A 20,065-nucleotide genomic window follows, 5' to 3' on the forward strand; every position below is an offset into this window, starting at 1 on the left:
TAATATCCAACAAATTAGACTTCAAATGTAAAACAGTTAAAAGAGACAAAGAAGGACACTATATACTAATAAAAGGAACAATTAAACAAGAAGACATAACAATCATAAATATTTACGCACCGAATCAGAATGCCCCAAAATACGTGAGGAATATACTGGAAACACTGAAAAGGGAAATAGACTCATATACCATAATAGTTGGAGACTTCAACTCACCACTCTCATCAAGGGACAGAACATCTAGACAGAGGATCAACAAAGAAATAGAGAATCTGAATATTACTATAAATGAACTAGACTTAATAGACATTTATAGGACATTACATCCCACAACAGCAGGATACACCTTTTTCTCAAGTGCTCATGGATCATTCTCAAAGATAGACCATATGCTGGGTCACAAAGCAAGTCTTAACAAATTTAAAAAGATTGAAATCTTACACAACACTTTCTCGGACCATAAAGGAATGATGTTGGAAATCAATAATAGGCAGAGTGCCACAAAATTCACAAATACGTGGAGGCTCAACAACACACTCCTAAACAACGACTGGGTCAAAGAAGAAATTGCAAGAGAAATTAGCAAATACCTCAAGGCGAATGAAAATGAAAACACAACATATCAAAACTTATGGGACGCAGCAAAGGCAGTGCTAAGAGGGAAATTTATTGCTCTAAATGCCTATATCAGAAAAGAAGAAAAGGCAAAAATTCAGGAATTAACTATCCATTTGGAAGAACTGGAGAAAGAACAGCAAGCTAACCCCAAAGCAAGCAAAAGGAAAGAAATAACAAAGATTAGAGCACAAATAAATGAAATTGAAAACATGAAAATAACAGAGAAAATCAATAAGGCCAGAAGTTGGTTCTATGAGAAAATCAATAAGATTGATGGGCCCTTAGCAAGATTGACAAAAAGAAGAAGAGAGAGGATGCAAATAAATAAGATCAGAAATGGAAGAGGAGACATAACTACTGACCTCACAGAAATAAAGGAGGTAATAACAGGATACTATGAACAACTTTACGCTAATAAATGCAACAATTTAGATGAAATGGACGGGTTCCTGGAAAGACATGAACAACCAACTTTGACTCAAGAAGACATAGATGACCTCAACAAACCAATCACAAGTAAAGAAATTGAATTAGTCATTCAAAAGCTTCCTAAAAAGAAAAGTCCAGGACCAGATGGCTTCACATGTGAATTCTACCAAACGTTCCAGAAAGAATTAGTACCAATTCTCTTAAAACTCTTCAAAAATATCGAAGTGGAGGGAAAACTACCTAATTCATTCTATGAAGCCAACATCACCCTCATACCAAAACCAGGCAAAGATATTACAAAAAAAGAAAACTACAGACCAATCTCTCTAATGAATACAGACGCAAAAATCCTCAACAAAATTCTAGCAAATCGTATCCAACAACACATTAAAAGAATTATACATCATGACCAAGTAGGATTCATCCCAGGTATGCAAGGATGGTTCAACATAAGAAAATCAATTAATGTAATACACCATATCAACAAATCAAAGCAGAAGAATCACATGATCATCTCAATTGATGCAGAGAAGGCATTCGACAAGATTCAACATCCTTTCCTGTTGAAAACACTTCAAAAGATAGGAATACAAGGGAACTTCCTTAAAATGATAGAGGGAATATATGAAAAACCCACAGCTAATATCATCCTCAATGGGGAAAAATGGAAAACTTTCCCCCTAAGATCAGGAACAAGACAAGGATGTCCACTATCACCACTATTATTCAACATTGTGTTGGAGGTTCTAGCCAGAGCAATTAGACAAGAAAAAGAAATACAAGGCATCAAAATTGGAAAGGAAGAAGTAAAACTATCACTGTTTGCAGACGATATGATACTATACGTCGAAAACCCGGAAAAATCCACAACTAAACTACTAGAGCTAATAAATGAGTACAGCAAAGTAGCAGGTTACAAGATCAACATTCAAAAATCTGTAGCATTTCTATACACTAGTAATGAACAAGCTGAGGGGGAAATCAAGAAACGAATCCCATTTACAATTGCAACTAAAAGAATAAAATACCTAGGAATAAATTTAACTAAAGAGACAAAAAACCTATATAAAGAAAACTACAAAAAACTGCTAAAAGAAATCACAGAAGACCTAAATAGATGGAAGGGCATACCGTGTTCATGGATTGGAAGACTAAATATAGTTAAGATGTCAATCCTACCTAAATTGATTTACAGATTCAATGCAATACCAATCAAAATCCCAACAACTTATTTTTCAGAAATAGAAAAACCAATAAGCAAATTTATCTGGAAGGGCAGGGTGCCCCGAATTGCTAAAAACATCTTGAGGAAAAAAAACGAAGCTGGAGGTCTCGCGCTGCCTGACTTTAAGGCATATTATGAAGCCACAGTGGTCAAAACAGCATGGTATTGGCATAAAGATAGATATATCGACCAATGGAATCGAATAGAGTGCTCAGATATAGACCCTCTCATCTATGGACATTTGATCTTTGATAAGGCAGTCAAGCCAACTCACCTGGGACAGAGCAGTCTCTTCAATAAATGGTGCCTAGAGAACTGGATATCCATATGCAAAAGAATGAAAGAAGACCCATCTCTCACACCCTATACAAAAGTTAACTCAAAATGGATCAAAGATCTAAACATTAGGTCTAAGACCATAAAACAGTTAGAGGAAAATGTTGGGAGATATCTTATGGATCTTACAATTGGAGGCGGTTTTATGGACCTTAAACCTAAAGCAAGAGCACTGAAGAAGGAAATAAATAAATGGGAACTCCTCAAAATTAAACACTTTTGTGCATCAAAGAACTTCATCAAGAAAGTAGAAAGACAGCCTTCACAATGGGAGACAATATTTGGAAATGATATATCAGATAAAGGTCTAGTATCCAGAATTTATAAAGAGATTGTTCATCTCAACAACAAAAAGACAGCCAACCCAATTACAAAATGGGAAAAAGACTTGAACAGACACCTCTCAGAAGAGGAAATACGGATGGCCAAGAGGCACATGAAGAGATGCTCAATGTCCCTGGCCATTAGAGAAATGCAAATCAAAACCACAATGAGATATCATCTCACACCCACCAGAATGGCCATTATCAACAAAACAGAAAATGACAAGTGCTGGAGAGGATGCGGAGAAAGAGGCACACTTATCCCCTGTTGGTGGGAATGTCAAATGGTGCAACCACTGTGGAAGGCAGTTTGGCGGTTCCTCAAAAAGCTGAATATAGAATTGCCATACGACCCAGCAATACCATTGCTAGGTATCTACTCAAAGGACTTAAGGGCAAAGACACAAACGGACATTTGCACACCAATGTTTATAGCAGCATTATTTACAATTGCAAAGAGATGGAAACAGCCAAAATCTCCATCAACAGAAGAGTGGCTAAACAAACTGTGGTATATACATACGATGGAATATTATGCAGCTTTAAGACAAGATAAACTTATGAACCATGTAATAACATGGATGGACCTAGAGAATATTATGCTGAGTGAATCCAGCCAAAAACTAAAGGACAAATACTGTATGGTCCCACTGATGTGAACGGACATTCGAGAATAAACTTGAAATATGTCATTGGTAACAGAGTTCAGCAGGAGTTAGAAACAGGGTAAGACAATGGGTAATTGAAGCTGAAGGGATACAGACTGTGCAACAGGACTAGATACAAAAACTCAAAAATGGACAGCACAATAATACCTAATTGTAAAGTAATCATGTTAAAACACTGAATGAAGCTGCATCTGAGCTATAGGTTTTTGTTTTGTTTTGTTTTGTTTTGTTTTGATTTTACTATTATTACTTTTATTTTTTTCTCTATATTAACATTCTATATCTTTTTCGGTTATGTTGCTAGTTCTTCTAAACCAATGCAAATGTACTAAGAAATGATGATCATGCATCTATGTGATGATGTTAAGAATTAATGATTGCATGTGTAGAATGGTATGATCTCTAAATGTTGGGTTAATTTCTTTTTTTCCGTTAATTAAAAAAAAAAAAAAAAAGAAGGGATAATTGGAGATGAAGGGATACAGACTGTACAACGGGACTGGATATAAAAACTCAGAAATGGACAGCACAATACTACCCAATTGTAATGCAATTATGTTAAAACACTGAATGAAGCTGCATGTGAGGTATAGGTTTTTTGTTTTTGTTTTTTTTGTTTTTTTTTCTTTCTATTATTGTTTTAATTCTTATTCTGTTGTCTTTTTATTTCTTTTTCTAAATCGATGCAAATGTACTAAGAAATGATGAATATGCAACTATGTGATGTTATTAAGAATTACTGATTGTACATGTAGATTGGAATGATTTCTAATTGTTTTGTTAATTCTTTTTTTATATAATAAAAAAAAAAAGCAAAAAAAAAAGAAGAAATAGATGACCTCAACAAACCAATCACAAGTAAAGAGATTGAATTAATCATTCAAAAGCTCCCTGAAAAAAAAAGTCCAGGACCGGACGGCTTCACATGTGAATTCTATCAAACATTCCAGAAAGAATTAGTACCAACTCTCCTCAAACTCTTCAAAAAAACTTAAGTGGAGGGGAAGCTACCTAATTCATTCTATGAAGCCAACATCACCCTCATACCAAAACCAGGCAAAGATATTACAAAAAAAGAAAACTACAGACCAAGCTCTCTAATGAATATAGATGCAAAAATCCTCAAAATTCTAGCAAATCTAATCCAACAACAAATTAAAAGAATTATACATCATGACCAAGTAGGATTCATCCCAGGTATGCAAGGATGGTTCAACATAAGAAAATCAATTAATGTAATACACCATATCAACAAATCAAAGAAGAAAGATAACATGAGCATCTCAATTGATGTAGAGAAGGCATTTGACAAGATTCAACATCCTTTCCTGTTGAAAACACTTCAAAAATAGAAATACAAGGGAACTTCCTTACAATGATAGAGGGCATATATGAAAAACCCACAGCTAATATCATCCTCAATGGGGAAGAATGGAAAACTTTCCCCAAGATCAGCAACAAGACAAGGATGTCCATTATCACCACTATTATTCAACATCATGTTGGAGGTTCTAGCCAGAGCAATTAGACAAGAAAAAGAAATACAAGGCATCAAAATTGGAAAGGAAGAAGTAAAACTATCACTGTTTGCAGATGATATGATACTATACGTCGAAAACCCTGAAAATCCACAACAAAACTACTAGAGCTAATAAGTGAGTACAGCAAAGTAGCAGGTTATAAGATCAACATTCAAAACTCTGTAGTGTTTCTATACACTAGCAATGAACAAGCTGAGGGGGAAATCAAGAAATGAATTCCATTTACAATTGCAACCAAAAGAATAAAATACTTAGGAATAAATTTAACTAAAGAGACAAAAGACCTATACAAAGAAAACTACAAAAAAAGGTTAAAAGAAATCACGGGGGCGGGCCGCGGTGGCTCAGCGGGCAAAGTGCTTGCCTGCTATGCCGGAGGACCTCGGTTCGATTCCCGGCCCCAGCCCATGTAACAAAAAACGGAGAAACAGAATACAATAAAAACAAGAAAATGTTTAAAGATGTTTCCCTTTCTTCCTTCCTTCCTTCCTTCTATCCTTCCTTCCTTCTCTCTGTCTTTCCTTTAAAAAAAAAAAAAAAAAAAAAAAAAGAAATCACGGAAGACCTAAACAGATGGAAGGGCATACCATGTTCATGTTTTGGAAGACTAAATATAGTTAAGATGTCAATCCTACCTAAATTGATTTACAGATTCAATGCAATACCAATCAAAATCCCAACAACTTATTTTTCAGAAATAGAAAAACCAATAAGCAAATTTATCTGGAAGGGCAGGGTGCCCCGAATTGCTAAAAGTATCTTGAAGAAAAAAAACGAAGCTGGAGGTCTCACACTGCTGGACTTTAAGGCATATTATGAAGCCACAGTGGTCAAAACAGCATGGTATTGGCATAAAGATAGATATATCGACCAATGGAATCAAATAGAGTGCTCAGATATAGACCCTCTCATCTATGGACATTTGATCTTTGATAAGGCAGTCAAGCCAACTCACCTGGGACAGAACAGTCTCTTCAATAAATGGTGCCCAGAGAACTGGATATCCATATGCAAAAGAATGAAAGAAGACCCATATCTCACACCCTATACAAAAGTTAACTCAAAATGGATCAACGATCTAAACATTAGGTCTAAGACCATAAAACAGTTAGAGGAAAATGTTGGGAGATATCTTATGAAACTTACAATTGGAGGCGGTTTTATGGACCTTAAACCTAAGGCAAGAGCACTGAAGAAGGAAATAAATAAATGGGAACTCCTTAAAATTAAACACTTCTGTGCATCAAAGAACTTCATCAAGAGTGTAGAAAGACAACCGACACAATGGGAGACAATATTTGGAAACGACATATCAGATAAAGGTCTAGTATCCAGAATTTATAAAGAGATTGTTCAACTCAACAACAAAAAGACAGCCAACCCAATTACAAAATGGGAAAAAGACTTGAACAGACACCTCTCAGAAGAGGAAATACAAATGGCCAAAAGGCACATGAAGAGATGCTCAATGTCCCTGGCCATTAGAGAAATGCAAACCAAAACCACAATGAGATATCATCTCACACCCACCAGAATGGCCTTTATCAACAAAACAAAAAATGACAAGTCCTGGAGAGGATATGGAGAAAGAGGCACACTTATCCACTGCTGGTGGGAATGTCAAATGGTGCAACCACTGCGGAAGGCAGTTTGGCGGTTCCTCAAAAAGCTGAATATAGAATTGCCATACGACCCAGCAATACCATTGCTAGGTATCTACTAAGACGACGTAAGGGCAAAGACACAAACGGACATTTGCACACCAATGTTTATAGCAGCACTGTTTACAATTGCAAAGAGATGGAAACAGCCAAAATGTCCATCAACAGACGAGTGGCTAAACAAACTGTGCTATATACATACGATGGAATATTATGCAGCTTTAAGACAGGATAAACTTATGAAGCATGTAATAACATGGATGGACCTAGAGAACATTATGCTGAGTGAGACTAGCCAAAAAGTAAAGGACAAATACTCTATGGTCCCACTGATGTGAACCGACATTAGAGAATAAACTTGGAATATGTCATTGATAACAGAGACCATCAGGAGTTAGAAACAGGGTAAGATAATGGGTAATTCGAGCTGAAGGGATACAGACTGTGCAACAGGACTAGATACAAAAACTCAAAAATGGACAGCACAATACTACCTAATTGTAATGTAATTATGTTAAAACACTGAATGAAGCTGCATCTGAGCTATAGTTTTGTTTGTTTGGTTGGTTGGTTTTGCTTTTTATATACATTTTTTGTATTTTTTATTTTTATTTTTTTCTCTATATTATTTTATTTCTTTTTCTGTTGTTTTGCTATTTCTTTTTCTAAATCGATGCAAATGTACTAAGAAATGATGATCATACATCTATGTGATGATATTAAGAATTACTGATTGCATATGTAGAATGGAATGATTTCTAAACGTTGTGTTAGTTAATTTTTTTTTAATAAAAAAAAAAAAGTACATGGAACCTTGAGTAGGACATGAGATTTTGTTGTTTTGTCCAGAGTGATGCCCTGATAAATCCCAGAGTGATTTGAACAGTGGTTAAAACGTATCTGCAAAGTCCCCTTCGGGGAATGGTGAGAACAGAGGAAAATTCAACTTCCCCAAGTTGAATTCTTAATATTCTCACAAGCAGTGTGGACAATCAAAGCTATAGCCTGAGCCCCCAATCTTGGGTTTGTTCATATGAAACTTAACCCCACAAAGGACAGGTCAAGCCTACTTAAAATTAGGCCTAAGATTCACCCCCAAGAGAACCTCTTTTCTTGCTCATATGTAGCCTCTCTCTCCAGCCAACACAACAAGCAAACTCACCACCCTCCCTCGCCCACATGGGACATGATTCCCAGGGTGTGGACCTTCCTGGCAATGTGGGACAGAAATCCTAGAATGAGCTGAGACTCAGCATCAAGGGACTGAGAAAATCTTCTGAACCAGAAGGGGGAAGAGTGAAATGAGACAAAGTGTCAATGGCTGAGATTCCAAACAGAGTGGAGAGGTTATCCTGGAGGTTATTCTTACACATTAAGTAGATATCACCTTGTTATTCAAGATGTAATGGAGAGGCTGGAGGGAACTGCCTGAAAATGTAGAGCTGTGTTCCAGTAGCCATGTTTCTTGAAGATGATTGTATAATAATATAGCTTTCACAATGTGACTGTGTGATTGCGAAAACCTTGTTTCTGATGCTCCTTTCATCTATCTTATCAACAGATGAGTAGAACATATGGAATAAAAATAAATAATAGGGGGAACAAATGTCAAAATAAATTTAGTTTGAAATGCTAGTGATCAACGAAAGGGAGGGGTAAGGAGTATGGTATGTATAAATTTTTTTTCTGTTTTTGTTTAATTTCTTTTTCTGAATAGATGCAAATGTTCCAAGAAATGATCATGATGATGAATATGCAACTATGTGATGATATTGTGAATTACTGATTATATATGTAGAACGGAATGATCAAAATAGGAATGTTTATGTTTGTTAGGTGTTTTTTGGTTTTTAAAAAAATAAAATAAAATAAATTTTAAAAAAATTTTTTAAAAACCTAAAAAAAATCATTACATAGTTGTTAGAAAACAAATTAGTTACCATAATTTAAAGACAGGATAAAATTTCAAACATATACCTTAATACATAAAATATCTATTCCATAATATTTTGTTCCTACTTAAAACAATTGTAGCTACTTTTTACTACCTCAACTCACCTTTTACATCAGGGAAATAATCAACTATTTAATTAAAACTGAAACTCTAAACTCTAAAAAGCTATCCCTATCACTACAAATTCACCTTAGCCACACGTAAGGGTTTTAAGACTTGCCATGTACTGTTTAGTAAAAGATGTTTATCACTTCTATAAAAGATAAGGCATGAAAGATAAATGACAAATTTATTTTTGAAAAATTTGGATATGTGACAGTAAAGTCAGAAACACTCATGAATACAGCTTGACAGTTAAAACAGTTCTCCAAAGATAAAGTCAAGTTTGTAAACAATCCTCAGGCTGCTAACAAATATACACCTGGCTCAACAGGAGGCACATTGTCCACAGCTGAGAAACTGTCAATTCAAACAATTTTATATAGTTAACTCGGGTCCCTATTCCCATTTCCCATTCTTAATAAAGCTTTTCCTACTTTGGTAGAGATACACTGAATGTATCTCTAATTGTCTTCACCTACAAGTTCAGATGCTACACATTTACCCCCTCTCCTCACACGAGAAGGGAGAAACACAATGCTAAACATTTTTAGGTTTTAACAATTAACCACCTCAACCAAGTCTGACTTTATTGCTACTTTTCTGATATATGAGGTCCTTGAGAAATAAAAGTCCCAAATCCCCACTGCGTGGCATACAAGGAGGCCCCAGATGAGGCTCTGAAAAAATTACAAAAAAGACAGAGAGAGTTAGTCTATCTGATATTGATAGTCTCTTCCAACTCTAAATAAATAAAAAAAAAATTTTAAACTGTTTTTTCCATATTTCCTTCTAATTAGAAGTAAGCCTCTTGAATTTTCTTCTCTTTCAATCTTCACTCTCCTCCTTGCCCAATCCTTCTCACCCCAGCATATGTTCTCAAAAAAAGTCTACAGCCAATGATAATTACGAAAGTTTTCTGTACTCAAACTGGAAGCTTAACCAAAAGAAAAAGAAGGAAAAAAGAAAAAGGTACAACATAAAAAGTTCAATTTATCAAAATTTTGCCAAAAATTAAGGCCATTTCTGAGATCTGGGCACTTTGGCTTAGTCTCCAACACCTTCCATTCACTGAAATTTTGTGGATGGCAAAAAAAAAAAAAAAACTGCAACACAAGAAAAAAGACTATCACTTTCTCACACAAAAAAATTCAAACTACATTCTGAATGTAAACTCCTACTGGCTAGAATCTAAAGTGGTCTTGTAACCTTAATGATAGCCATGTACTCTATAGATGTTAGCTAATTATCATACCTACCAAAAGAATTCCTCTGGACAATATGATGACTCAATATGAGAGAACACAAGAAAAACTGGTGACCCAAAGACAGTGATATTCTCCTTTGCAATTCCCTAGTTCACAGGTTCCCAAATGTATTTGCATATGAAAATCACCCAGAATGCACAAGCCATACCCGAGACCAAATAAATCACAACCTCCAAGGGTGGGACCCAGCTATCCGCGGATCTTCAAATGATCAGGTGATTGTAATGTGGACTTATTTAAGAACCACAGTCCCAGTTCCATACTTAAGAGCAATGCTTGGCATGGAGTGAGTGCTCAGTAATACCTTTTATCAAATAATAAAGTATTAAACTCAAGAATAACATCAAAACAGCTGGTTGTTCTAGGACTGAGAGGGGTGGACAGGAGAGGGGGAGAGACAAACACTATTTTTCTCTTTGCACCACAAATCTTTATATTAATGCTATACTCACAGATGGACATAAGTGTCAAGAAAAAAGTGACAGAAAAAATTCCTCATCAATTAGTCTGTGAAAAAAAGAAAGCAAACCCTAGAATTTAAGAATCTCCTGGAACCATGGCTGCTTCTGCACGCACATGTGGTGTTTTTTTTTTTTAATTGTTGCTTAGCTTGCATTTGAATGCTGCTAGAAGTATCAGTACACAATTAAAATGAGATAAGTATCTGAAAACAGTATACCAACAACCTAAATGAAACAGATCATAATGATTATAGAATAAGAGGGCCGTAAGTCAAACAATGACATGTCAGAACCTAAACAAAAGCAAGACACCAGAATGCGAGTATCCAGGAGGTTAGTGGAAAATGCTTGCATCATCTAACATCAATTTAGTTAAGATAGAAAGATTTAATGGCTTTTAGATTCAAGTGCTCCACAAGATCTCCAAGGCAGTGGTTATCAAATTCAGCATCACACTGGAATCTCCTGGGGAGTTATTAGAAATCCTGAAACAAGGCAAAGCCCAGACTATTTTAATCAGAATTTCCGGGATGAGGCATGGAAATCAGTATTTCTTAATGCTTCTCAAGAGATTCCAATATGTAGGCAAGGTTGAGAACCAATGCTCTAAGGAATCACAATCAGTGTCACAATAACACTTTAAGAGTTCTATTAACTGTAAATTTTAACAGCAAAAGAAAACATTTTTAAAAGATCATTCATATTTTTTCTATTTACAAATATATTGGAATGGAATCTACAGCACTGGCTGATTCACCAGTCATGGGGTAATGAATAGAAAACAAATTGAGAAGATAAGCTACAACACATAAGGAATTCTATGTGAGATAAGACCCCACACTATTCTGAAGAAAAAAATCCCATTAAGGGTTTACAGCAATGAGAATATCAACATAATTTTTACCATTAGGAAAGGATCCAATTGCAGCAGAAGGAACACCAGCATATATTCCACGAAAACCACCAGCCTTATTAAATCCTTGGGGACTCTGTAGCCTTGTTTTAATGGTATCCAGAGGAAATAATATCAAGTCAACAGAGACACCTGCTACACCACCAGCCTTAAAAAAAAAAAAGGAGAAAGAGAAAATGAAAAATAAGGTTACAGTAAAAAAAGCCCTCCGCAATTTGGGGATGGGACTAGGAAGAAGGTAGTCTTTAAAGTCTATTTCTCATACCTTTCAGGTCATACACTACTTTGGCTTTGGTCAAACGACCACCTACTCTAAATCCACAGTTTCTGGGAAAATAAACATTACCATATTAAACCTGAGTATTTTTTAATTCATTTTTTATATATTCACATGACTTTAAAAAGTGAAAGAAAAAAAAAAAAAACAGAAAGCTAAAATGTTCAGTCTCCTGCCCATCCCTGTTCCCCATATGCTTAGGTCCCAATAAATAGTTTACTGTTGTATCCTTCTAGGGTTTCTTTAGACATAAGAACTTGTTTGTACAGCGTATATAAATATTTTTAAAAATTACAATAAAATGTGGTATACAATTGTGTATTGCCCTGTGCCTTACATTTTTATTTAACAATTTATATTAGCAATCTTTCCATGTGAGAAAAAAAAGTTACATTTTTATCTATTGTTTTTGAGATTTTTTTCCTTATTAGAGAAGTTGTGGGTTTACAGGACAAACATATAACTACCCTATTATTAACACCTTGCATTGGTGTGGTACATCTGTTGTAACTGATGAAAGCACGTTTTTATAGTTGTATGATTAACTTTATTCTATGGTTTAACTTGGGATTCACTGCTTGTGTTGTGCAGTTCCGTGGAGTTTTTTTTTTTACAATTTTTATTTAGTACATATATATGGCCTAAGATTTCCCCTTTCAACCACATTCAAATATATAATTCAGTGCTGTTAATTATAATCACAGTGTTATGCTACCATCACCAACATACATTTCCAAAAGATTCCCATCGTTCCACTAGGAACCCTGTATATTTTAAACCTTAACTTCTCATTCTCTACTCCCACCTCATCCCCTGGTAATCTTCAGTCTAACTTCTGACTATGAATTTCCTTCCTATAATTATTTCCCATCAGTGAGATAATATAGTATCTGCTCTTTTGTGTCTGTCTTATTTCACTCAGCATGATGTCTTCAAGATTGCTCCATGTTGTTGCATGTATCAGAACTTCATTTCTTTTTACAGCTGAATAATATTCTATTTTATGTATATGCCTCATGTTGTTTATCCATTCAGAAATTGATGGATACTTAGGTTGCTTCACTCTTTTGGCAAGTAAAAAAGTACGGATAAAGAATATATAAATAATAGGGAGGGACAAAAGGTAAAATAAATTGGGTAGATGGAAATACTGGTGGGATGTATGACTTTTTTTTTCTTTTTTATTTCTGTTTCTGGAGTCATACAAATGTTCTAAAAAACGATCATGGTGATGAATACATAACTAATGCTATTGTGAGCCACTGATTGTACACCATGTATGGAATACGTGTGAACATTTATCAATAAAAAATATTATTAAAAAAAGGCTGGCATGAGAAATGTAACAAACAGAAAAAAAAATCATTGCTGCTCATCTGTAGGACAAAATCAAACCATCTGTCTGATTTAACTGAATAAACTCATAAGCCATTGACCTAAACCACAGCAAAGAAGAACCAGCCGGAACATTAACATGACGTCTCAGAAAAATACCCCTGCCATGAAAGCCTAAAATACAGAATATACTAGTATCTAGGTGATTTCTTGCTCAACTCAAACACAAACAAAAGACTTGCTCACTGACTTAAATGCAAAACAGAAACAAGTCAAACAAAGCGATCTTGAAAACATGGAACATAATTCCCAAGACCCTAAAGATTTGAAAATAATGCTTCATCATCAGATACTAAGTTTCCTTTACTCCAGATTGAAGACTAGGAGACCACCCTCCAGAAAAGAAAGATTTGGGGGGAAAACGCTGAAAACTTCCTTAAAACTACATCTAATATTTCATTCTTGTTATCTTTTCTTCTATTTCTCTCATCTCACCTAAGGACTAGGAGCTTAACCCACACCATTCCCCTGGGTCGCTTCTGCCACTGATTCTCAACGGAAGGGTAGGTCCAATGAAAAGACACATGAGCATTACGAAAAAGCTTTCCAGGTGGCATTACCACACAGCTTTTTCAGAACCACCTCACTAAAGCTGGAGAAAGACAGTCGTACACGGCACCCAGCATGCATGATTTCAGTTACCATAGGTAGATTCAAGAACACTAGGTCCCCCTCCCCCAACAACATGGTTCAAATTTCAGTTACCACAGCATATAAGCTGTGAGTAACTGCATAAAGTATAAAGTTCACTGTTAGTTCTTCAGCCTGCAAATCACTACATAAATAACAGACGGACATTATGATCAGTGACCAATCACAGCATTTCTTTCAGAATGTATTGGTGATTGGCCACAGTATGTCTGCTACTCAGGTCACATACAGAAAGAAATCATACAGTACCTGTCTTTCTTGTCTCCCACTAATAAGCTCACATACCATTTTACAAAAATGGATCAGTGAAAGAGGGAATTGGCCAACAAAGATGAAAGGGCAGCAAAGAAATGAAAAGCCAAAGTGCAGAAAGTAAAATTCAAATCAAACACAAAAGGAGTTACAGAAGAAATAGCTGACCATGAGTATAGTAACACAGTTTTTGTTCCAGAGACTCCAGATATGCAACCAGAGGAATACACTGAAGGCAAACCTACGAACATAAATAAGGAAAGTGGTTATGGCAAAGAGAATGAAGATATCCCAGTAGAAATGATGCCCACAAAAAAAAAACAGCATATTAAAGGAACTCTCAGAGCTATTTCATGACTTTGAAAGCACAAAAGATAAAATCTTGGAAGCTGATCCAAACTGAGAAAGCAGTAATGATAATTCATCAAAGCATAAAAAAAGATGCTAGCTCAGCATCATAAGATATTCAATGAGAAAAAGGGCAAGTAGTCTTCAAACTACTCTTTTTTTTTAATATTTTTATTGAGGTATCTTCATGCACTATACCATCCGTCCAAAATACACAATCAATGGCTCACAGTATCTTCACATAGTTGTATATTCATCACCTTGATCATTTTTAGAACATCCGTATGACTCCAGAAAAAGAAATAAAAAGAAAAACCCCATACATCAATACCCCTTAGCCCTTCTTCTCACGGACCACTAGTATTGCAATTCACCCAATTATTTTTACCCCTTTACCCCTATTATTTATTTATCTAATTGTCCTTATTTTTGTACTCATTTGTCCATACCTAAAGGGAGCATCAGGCACAAGATTTTCACAATTACACAGTCACACTGTAAAAGCTATTTATTTATACAATCTTCTTCAAGAATCAAGGCTATTGTGAGGCATACAACTAGGTGAATGGACCTTGAGGACAGTATGTTGAAAGAAACGTCAGAAACAAAAAGACAAATATTATCTCACTGAAATGGACTACCTATATTATACAAACTCGCAGAACTGAAGTCGAGAGCATGGGTTATCAGGCGGGGGCCTACTGTGAAGACTCGCAGATTGTAAACTCTTACAGTAGTCACACCTATTCCAGTGTTGTAACTGCTATTTTTAAATTCTGAGATACTAAGCTATTTGTATATAACCTGGTTATTCCCTGAAACTTCAGATACTTGTGTGACACCTGAGACTCAGAGTTACAACTCTGAAGCTATGAAAGTCAGCATTACCCCATACAGCAACTGTTAAAAATGTTGAAAAAGTGATCAGATTTCAACTACAGATGTGAATGAAGCTGATCTGGATAGAACTAAGATAAATCAGAATACTGGGTAAAGGATGATTTTAATCCTTTTATTTCAAAACTTCAACTTCTGTGTGAGACCAAAGGAAAAAAGGTTTATTTGGTGCAAAATTTCTATTTTGGGTAGTGCATTATCTAATTTAACTTGTATGGTCAGTTTATTCAAGTATCATAATTACATGAAATCTTGAATAGAAATGAGATCTTGCTGGCTTGTACAGGTTAGTATGATGCCCCCAAAACATCCCAAAGTAATCTGTGCAGAGAATAAAAAAATATTTGCAAAGTCCCCTTGGGGGAACTGGGGAGAAAGGAGGAAATATTCAACTTCCCCACCTGGGGAATTCCTGATATTCTCACAGGCAGTGGAAACAAGCAGTTCAATAGCCTGAACCTTCAATCTTGGGGTTCACCCCTATGAAACTTATTCTTACAAAGGAGAAGCTAACCCTACTGATAATTATGCCTAAGAGTCACCCTAGAGGACCTCTTTTGCTGCTCAGACATGTCCTCTCTAATTCCCCAAAAAGGGGAAAACAGAAACCTGACAAAATAGAGTCTCAGTGGCTGAGAGATTTCAGAGTTGAGAGGTTATCCTGGAGGTTATTCTTATGATATATATATCATTAAAAAAAATATATATATATATACACACACACACACACACACACACATATATACACACACCTTTTTAGTCTGTGGTATATTAAAGTGGCTAGAGGAAAGTATCTGAAACTGTTGAACTGTATTCAGCAGCCTTGATTCTTGAAGAGAACTGTATAACTACATAGCTTTCACAATGTAACCATGTGACTGTAAAAACCTAATGGTTGACATTCCCTTTATCCAGGGTATAGACAGATGATTTAAAAAGTAAGGATAAAAAATAAACGAATATATGGGAGTGATCAGGGGTAAGAAAAAACTGCATGAGAGAGAGGGGGTAAGCAGTATGGGATGTATGAGTTTTTTCTTTTTCTGGAGTGATGCAAATGTTCCAAAAATAATCACAGTGATGAATATACAACTGCGTGATGATAATGCGAGCCAGTGATTGTACACTATGAATGGACTATATGTGTATGAAGATATCAATAAAAATATTTTTTAAAAAAGAATCAAGGCTAATGGTATACAATTCAACAGTTTCAGGTATTTCCTTCTAGCTATCCTAATACACAAAAAACTAAAAAGGGATACTTACATAATGCATGAGAATGAACTTGACAATAACCTTTTGATTCTATTTGAAATCTCTCAGCCACTAAAATTTTATTTTGCTTCATTTATATCTATCCTAATTTGCTTAAGAAGGCTTTCTCAATCCCATAATGCTGGGTCCCAAATCAACCCTGGGAGTCATGTCCCATGTTGCCAGGGAGATTTACACCCCTGAGAGTCATGTCCCATGTTGGGGGGGGGGGGAGCGAGGGGGGTGTGAACAGTGAGTTCATGTGCTGAGTTGGCTTAGAGAGAGAGGCCACATCTGATCAACAAACAGGGCTCTCTGGGTATGATTCCTTTTTTTTTTTTTTTTACATTTTATATGTGCTTTAGTCTACCAAAGCTACCACACCAGAGATGGATTGGCTTTTAATAAAAGGGGATTTATTTCGTTAAAAACTTATAGTTCTTCAGAGGAAAGTAAGGAAAGGCAGCTTACTTTCATCTGAGGTTCTCTCTTACACAGGAAGGCACAGGGCAATGTCTGCTGGTCTTCTCTCCCGGCTTATGAGTTTCAACAACTTTCCCCAGGGTGATTCTTTTCTGCATCTCCAACCGTCTGGGCTGACTGTGAGTGCTGAGATGAGGTATGCTGAGCTGCTTGGGCTGTGCTGCATTGAGCTCTCCTCCGACCTCTCTAAGATTCAGCTAATTAAATTAAACATCACATATTGCAGAAAACACTTCCTTAGCCAAATGCAGATGTAATCAGCCATAGGTGAATTTCACATGTTAAAGACTGAAGTCCATAACAACAGAACTAGGCACCATCACTTGGCTAAGTTGACACCTAACCTAACTATCACAATATAATATCCTGCAAAAGGATATAGTCTTTTTTGACAATGCAAAGTTATTTATTTTCTAGTGACAATATATCCACTAGACTCCATACAGTATAGGCAATATTTTCAATTCTTTATTTTCTCATTGCATAGTCGTATATTCTCTACCATGATCATTTTTAGAACATTTGCATCACTTCAGAGAAAGAAAAAAAAACCTCAAACATCTCCACTCCTTATTCCTACCTCTCATTGACCACTAGCCAATTTCTGCCCTTTATCTTCCCTATTATTTATTTTTATCCTTTTTTTTCCCTCATCTTCCATACCCTGGATAAAAGGAACAGCAGATACAAGATTCATATAATCACACAGTCACACTATAAAAGCTATCTAGTTATACAGTTTTCTTCAAGAATCAAGGCTACTAGAACACAGTTCAATATTTTCAGGTACTTCTCTCTAGTCACTCCAATACACCATAAATACACCTTTTTAGGGATATCTACAAAATACACCTTTTTAGGGATATCTACATAATACATAAGAATAATCTCTTGACTCTGTTTGAAATCTCTCAGCCACTGAAACTTTATTTTGTCTTATTTCTCTCTTTCTCCTTTTAGTCAAGAAGGCTTTCTCAATCCCATGATGACAGATCCCAACTCATCCCCAGGAGTCCTGTCCCACATTGCCAGGGAGATTTACAACCCTAGGAGTCATGCCCCATGTAGCTGGGAGGGCAGTGAGTTTACCTGCCAAGTTGGCTTAGAGAGAGAGGCCACAGCTGAGTTACAAAAGAGGTTGGGGGGGGGTGGACTCTTAGGCATAATTATCAGTAGGGTTAGCTTCTCTTTTGCAGAAGTAAGTTTCATAGAATGAGCCCAAGACTGAGGGCTCAGTCTACTGAACTGGTTGTCCCCACTGCTTCAAGAATATCAGGAATTCCTGAATATTTCCTCCTTTCTCCCCAGTCCCCTAAAGGGACTTTGCAAATACTTTTTTATTCTCTGCCCAAATTGCTCTGGGATGTAGTGGAGCATCATACTAACTTGTACAAACCAACAAAATCTTACTCACTATTCAAGATTCCATGTAATTATGGTGTTCAAAATAAACTGACCATACAAATTAAATTAGATAGTGGGCTACCAAAAAGAGAAATTTTGCACCAAATAAACATTTCTTCCTTTGGTTTCACACAAAAATTGAAGTTTTAAAATACAGACCATATGTTATCCTTTACCCAGTATTCTGGTTTACCTTAATTCTAACAGGATCAGCTTTGCTCAAATCTCTAGTTGAAGTCTGATCACTTTTTCAACATTTTAACAGTTGCTGTATGGGGTAATGCTGACTCTCATAGCTTCAGAGTTCTAACTCTGTGTCTCAGGTATCACACAAATACCCAAAACTCCAGCAACGTCCAGGTGATACACAAATAGCTTAGTATTTCAGGATTTAGAAATAACAGTTACAACTCTGGAATAGATGTGTCTGCCAAAGAGCTTAAAATCTAGGAAACTTTACAATAGGCTTTCACCTGATAACCTATGCTCTCAATTTCAATTTGCCAAGCCTGTATATTTAGTAAGTCCATATGAGTGAGGCAAGATAATATTTGTCTTTTTGTTTCTGACATTTCATTAATCATACTGTCCTCAAGATTCATTCACCTAGTTGCATACCTCATAATTTCATTCCTTCTTGCAGCCGCTCAATAGTCCATTGCATATATACACCACAATTTCCTCTTCCATTCCTCAGTTGCTGTACTCTTGGGCCACCTCCATCCATGGCAAATTGCCAACACTGATGCCATAAATATCAGTGTGTAAATGTCTATCCCCGGCCCTACTCTAAGATCCTCCAAGTATAAACTTAGCAACAGGGTAGCAGGATCATATGGGAACCCCACCCATGACCTCCTGTGGAGCCACCACACTGCCCTCCAGAGGGGCTGCACCACTCTACTTCCCTACCAACAGTGAACAGGTACATCTCCCTCTCCACATTTGCTCCACCAACTGTATCTTTCTCTTCACTTTTAAACAATTTTATTGACACATCATACAATCTAACCTAAGTAAAACAATCAATGATTCCCTGTATAATCACATAGCCATGCCTTCACCACCACAATCGATATATTTCTTTTCTTCCACAAAGAATCCTACACCCCACCCCACTCCTCCACCCCTCCCCACCCTCCGCACCCCCACTTAATACATTTAGTTTTGGTATACTGCCTTTGTAAAATTCAGTGGAGGGGCAATGCAAGGGTAAGCTCAGTGGCAGAATTCTTGCCTGCCATGCAGGAGACCAGGGTTCAATTCCCAGACCATGCAACTCCCCTCCAAAAAAACAATAAAAGACATTCAATGGAAGCATTTACTATGTTACTGTTGACTACAGACCCTAGTTTGCAATAATTGTATTTTCTCTTGTATACCATTCCATTTTCAACATCTTGCAATGCTGACATTCATTTGTTGTCCCTCATGCAAAAACACTTTTATAGTTGTACATTTAATCACCATCATTGTCCACCCTAGGCATCCCTAAGTTATACAGTCTCAGTCTTTATTCTCTATCTTTCCTCCTGGTTTCATACGTGCCCTTAGAAGCCCTTAACCTTACTCACATTCAGCTGCATTCACTGTACTTATATTATT

At 36.2% G+C, this 20,065-nt stretch overlaps 1 protein-coding gene across 5 annotated transcripts in view; it reads right to left on the bottom strand.

Annotated features, from left to right (window-relative positions):
• Positions 1–20,065, bottom strand: part of SLC25A26 (solute carrier family 25 member 26) — a 244,220-nt gene that overhangs the window by 218,454 nt on the left and 5,701 nt on the right. For 4 of the 5 annotated variants that reach the window (XR_013162646.1, XR_013162647.1, XM_077128765.1 and 1 more), the window contains exon 2: positions 11,488–11,644. The exons of the other annotated variant lie outside the window; for it this stretch is intronic. Coding sequence is in view for 2 of the 4 variants with exons in the window: in XM_077128765.1 (XP_076984880.1) it covers positions 11,488–11,644 (157 nt within the window). In the remaining 2 variants the exon portion in view is untranslated. The remainder of the gene's footprint in view (positions 1–11,487; positions 11,645–20,065) is intronic. 5 annotated transcript variants of the gene reach the window in all.

Source organism: Tamandua tetradactyla, chromosome 15 (assembly GCF_023851605.1).
Source record: "Tamandua tetradactyla isolate mTamTet1 chromosome 15, mTamTet1.pri, whole genome shotgun sequence".
Classification (NCBI taxonomy): domain Eukaryota; kingdom Metazoa; phylum Chordata; class Mammalia; order Pilosa; family Myrmecophagidae; genus Tamandua; species Tamandua tetradactyla.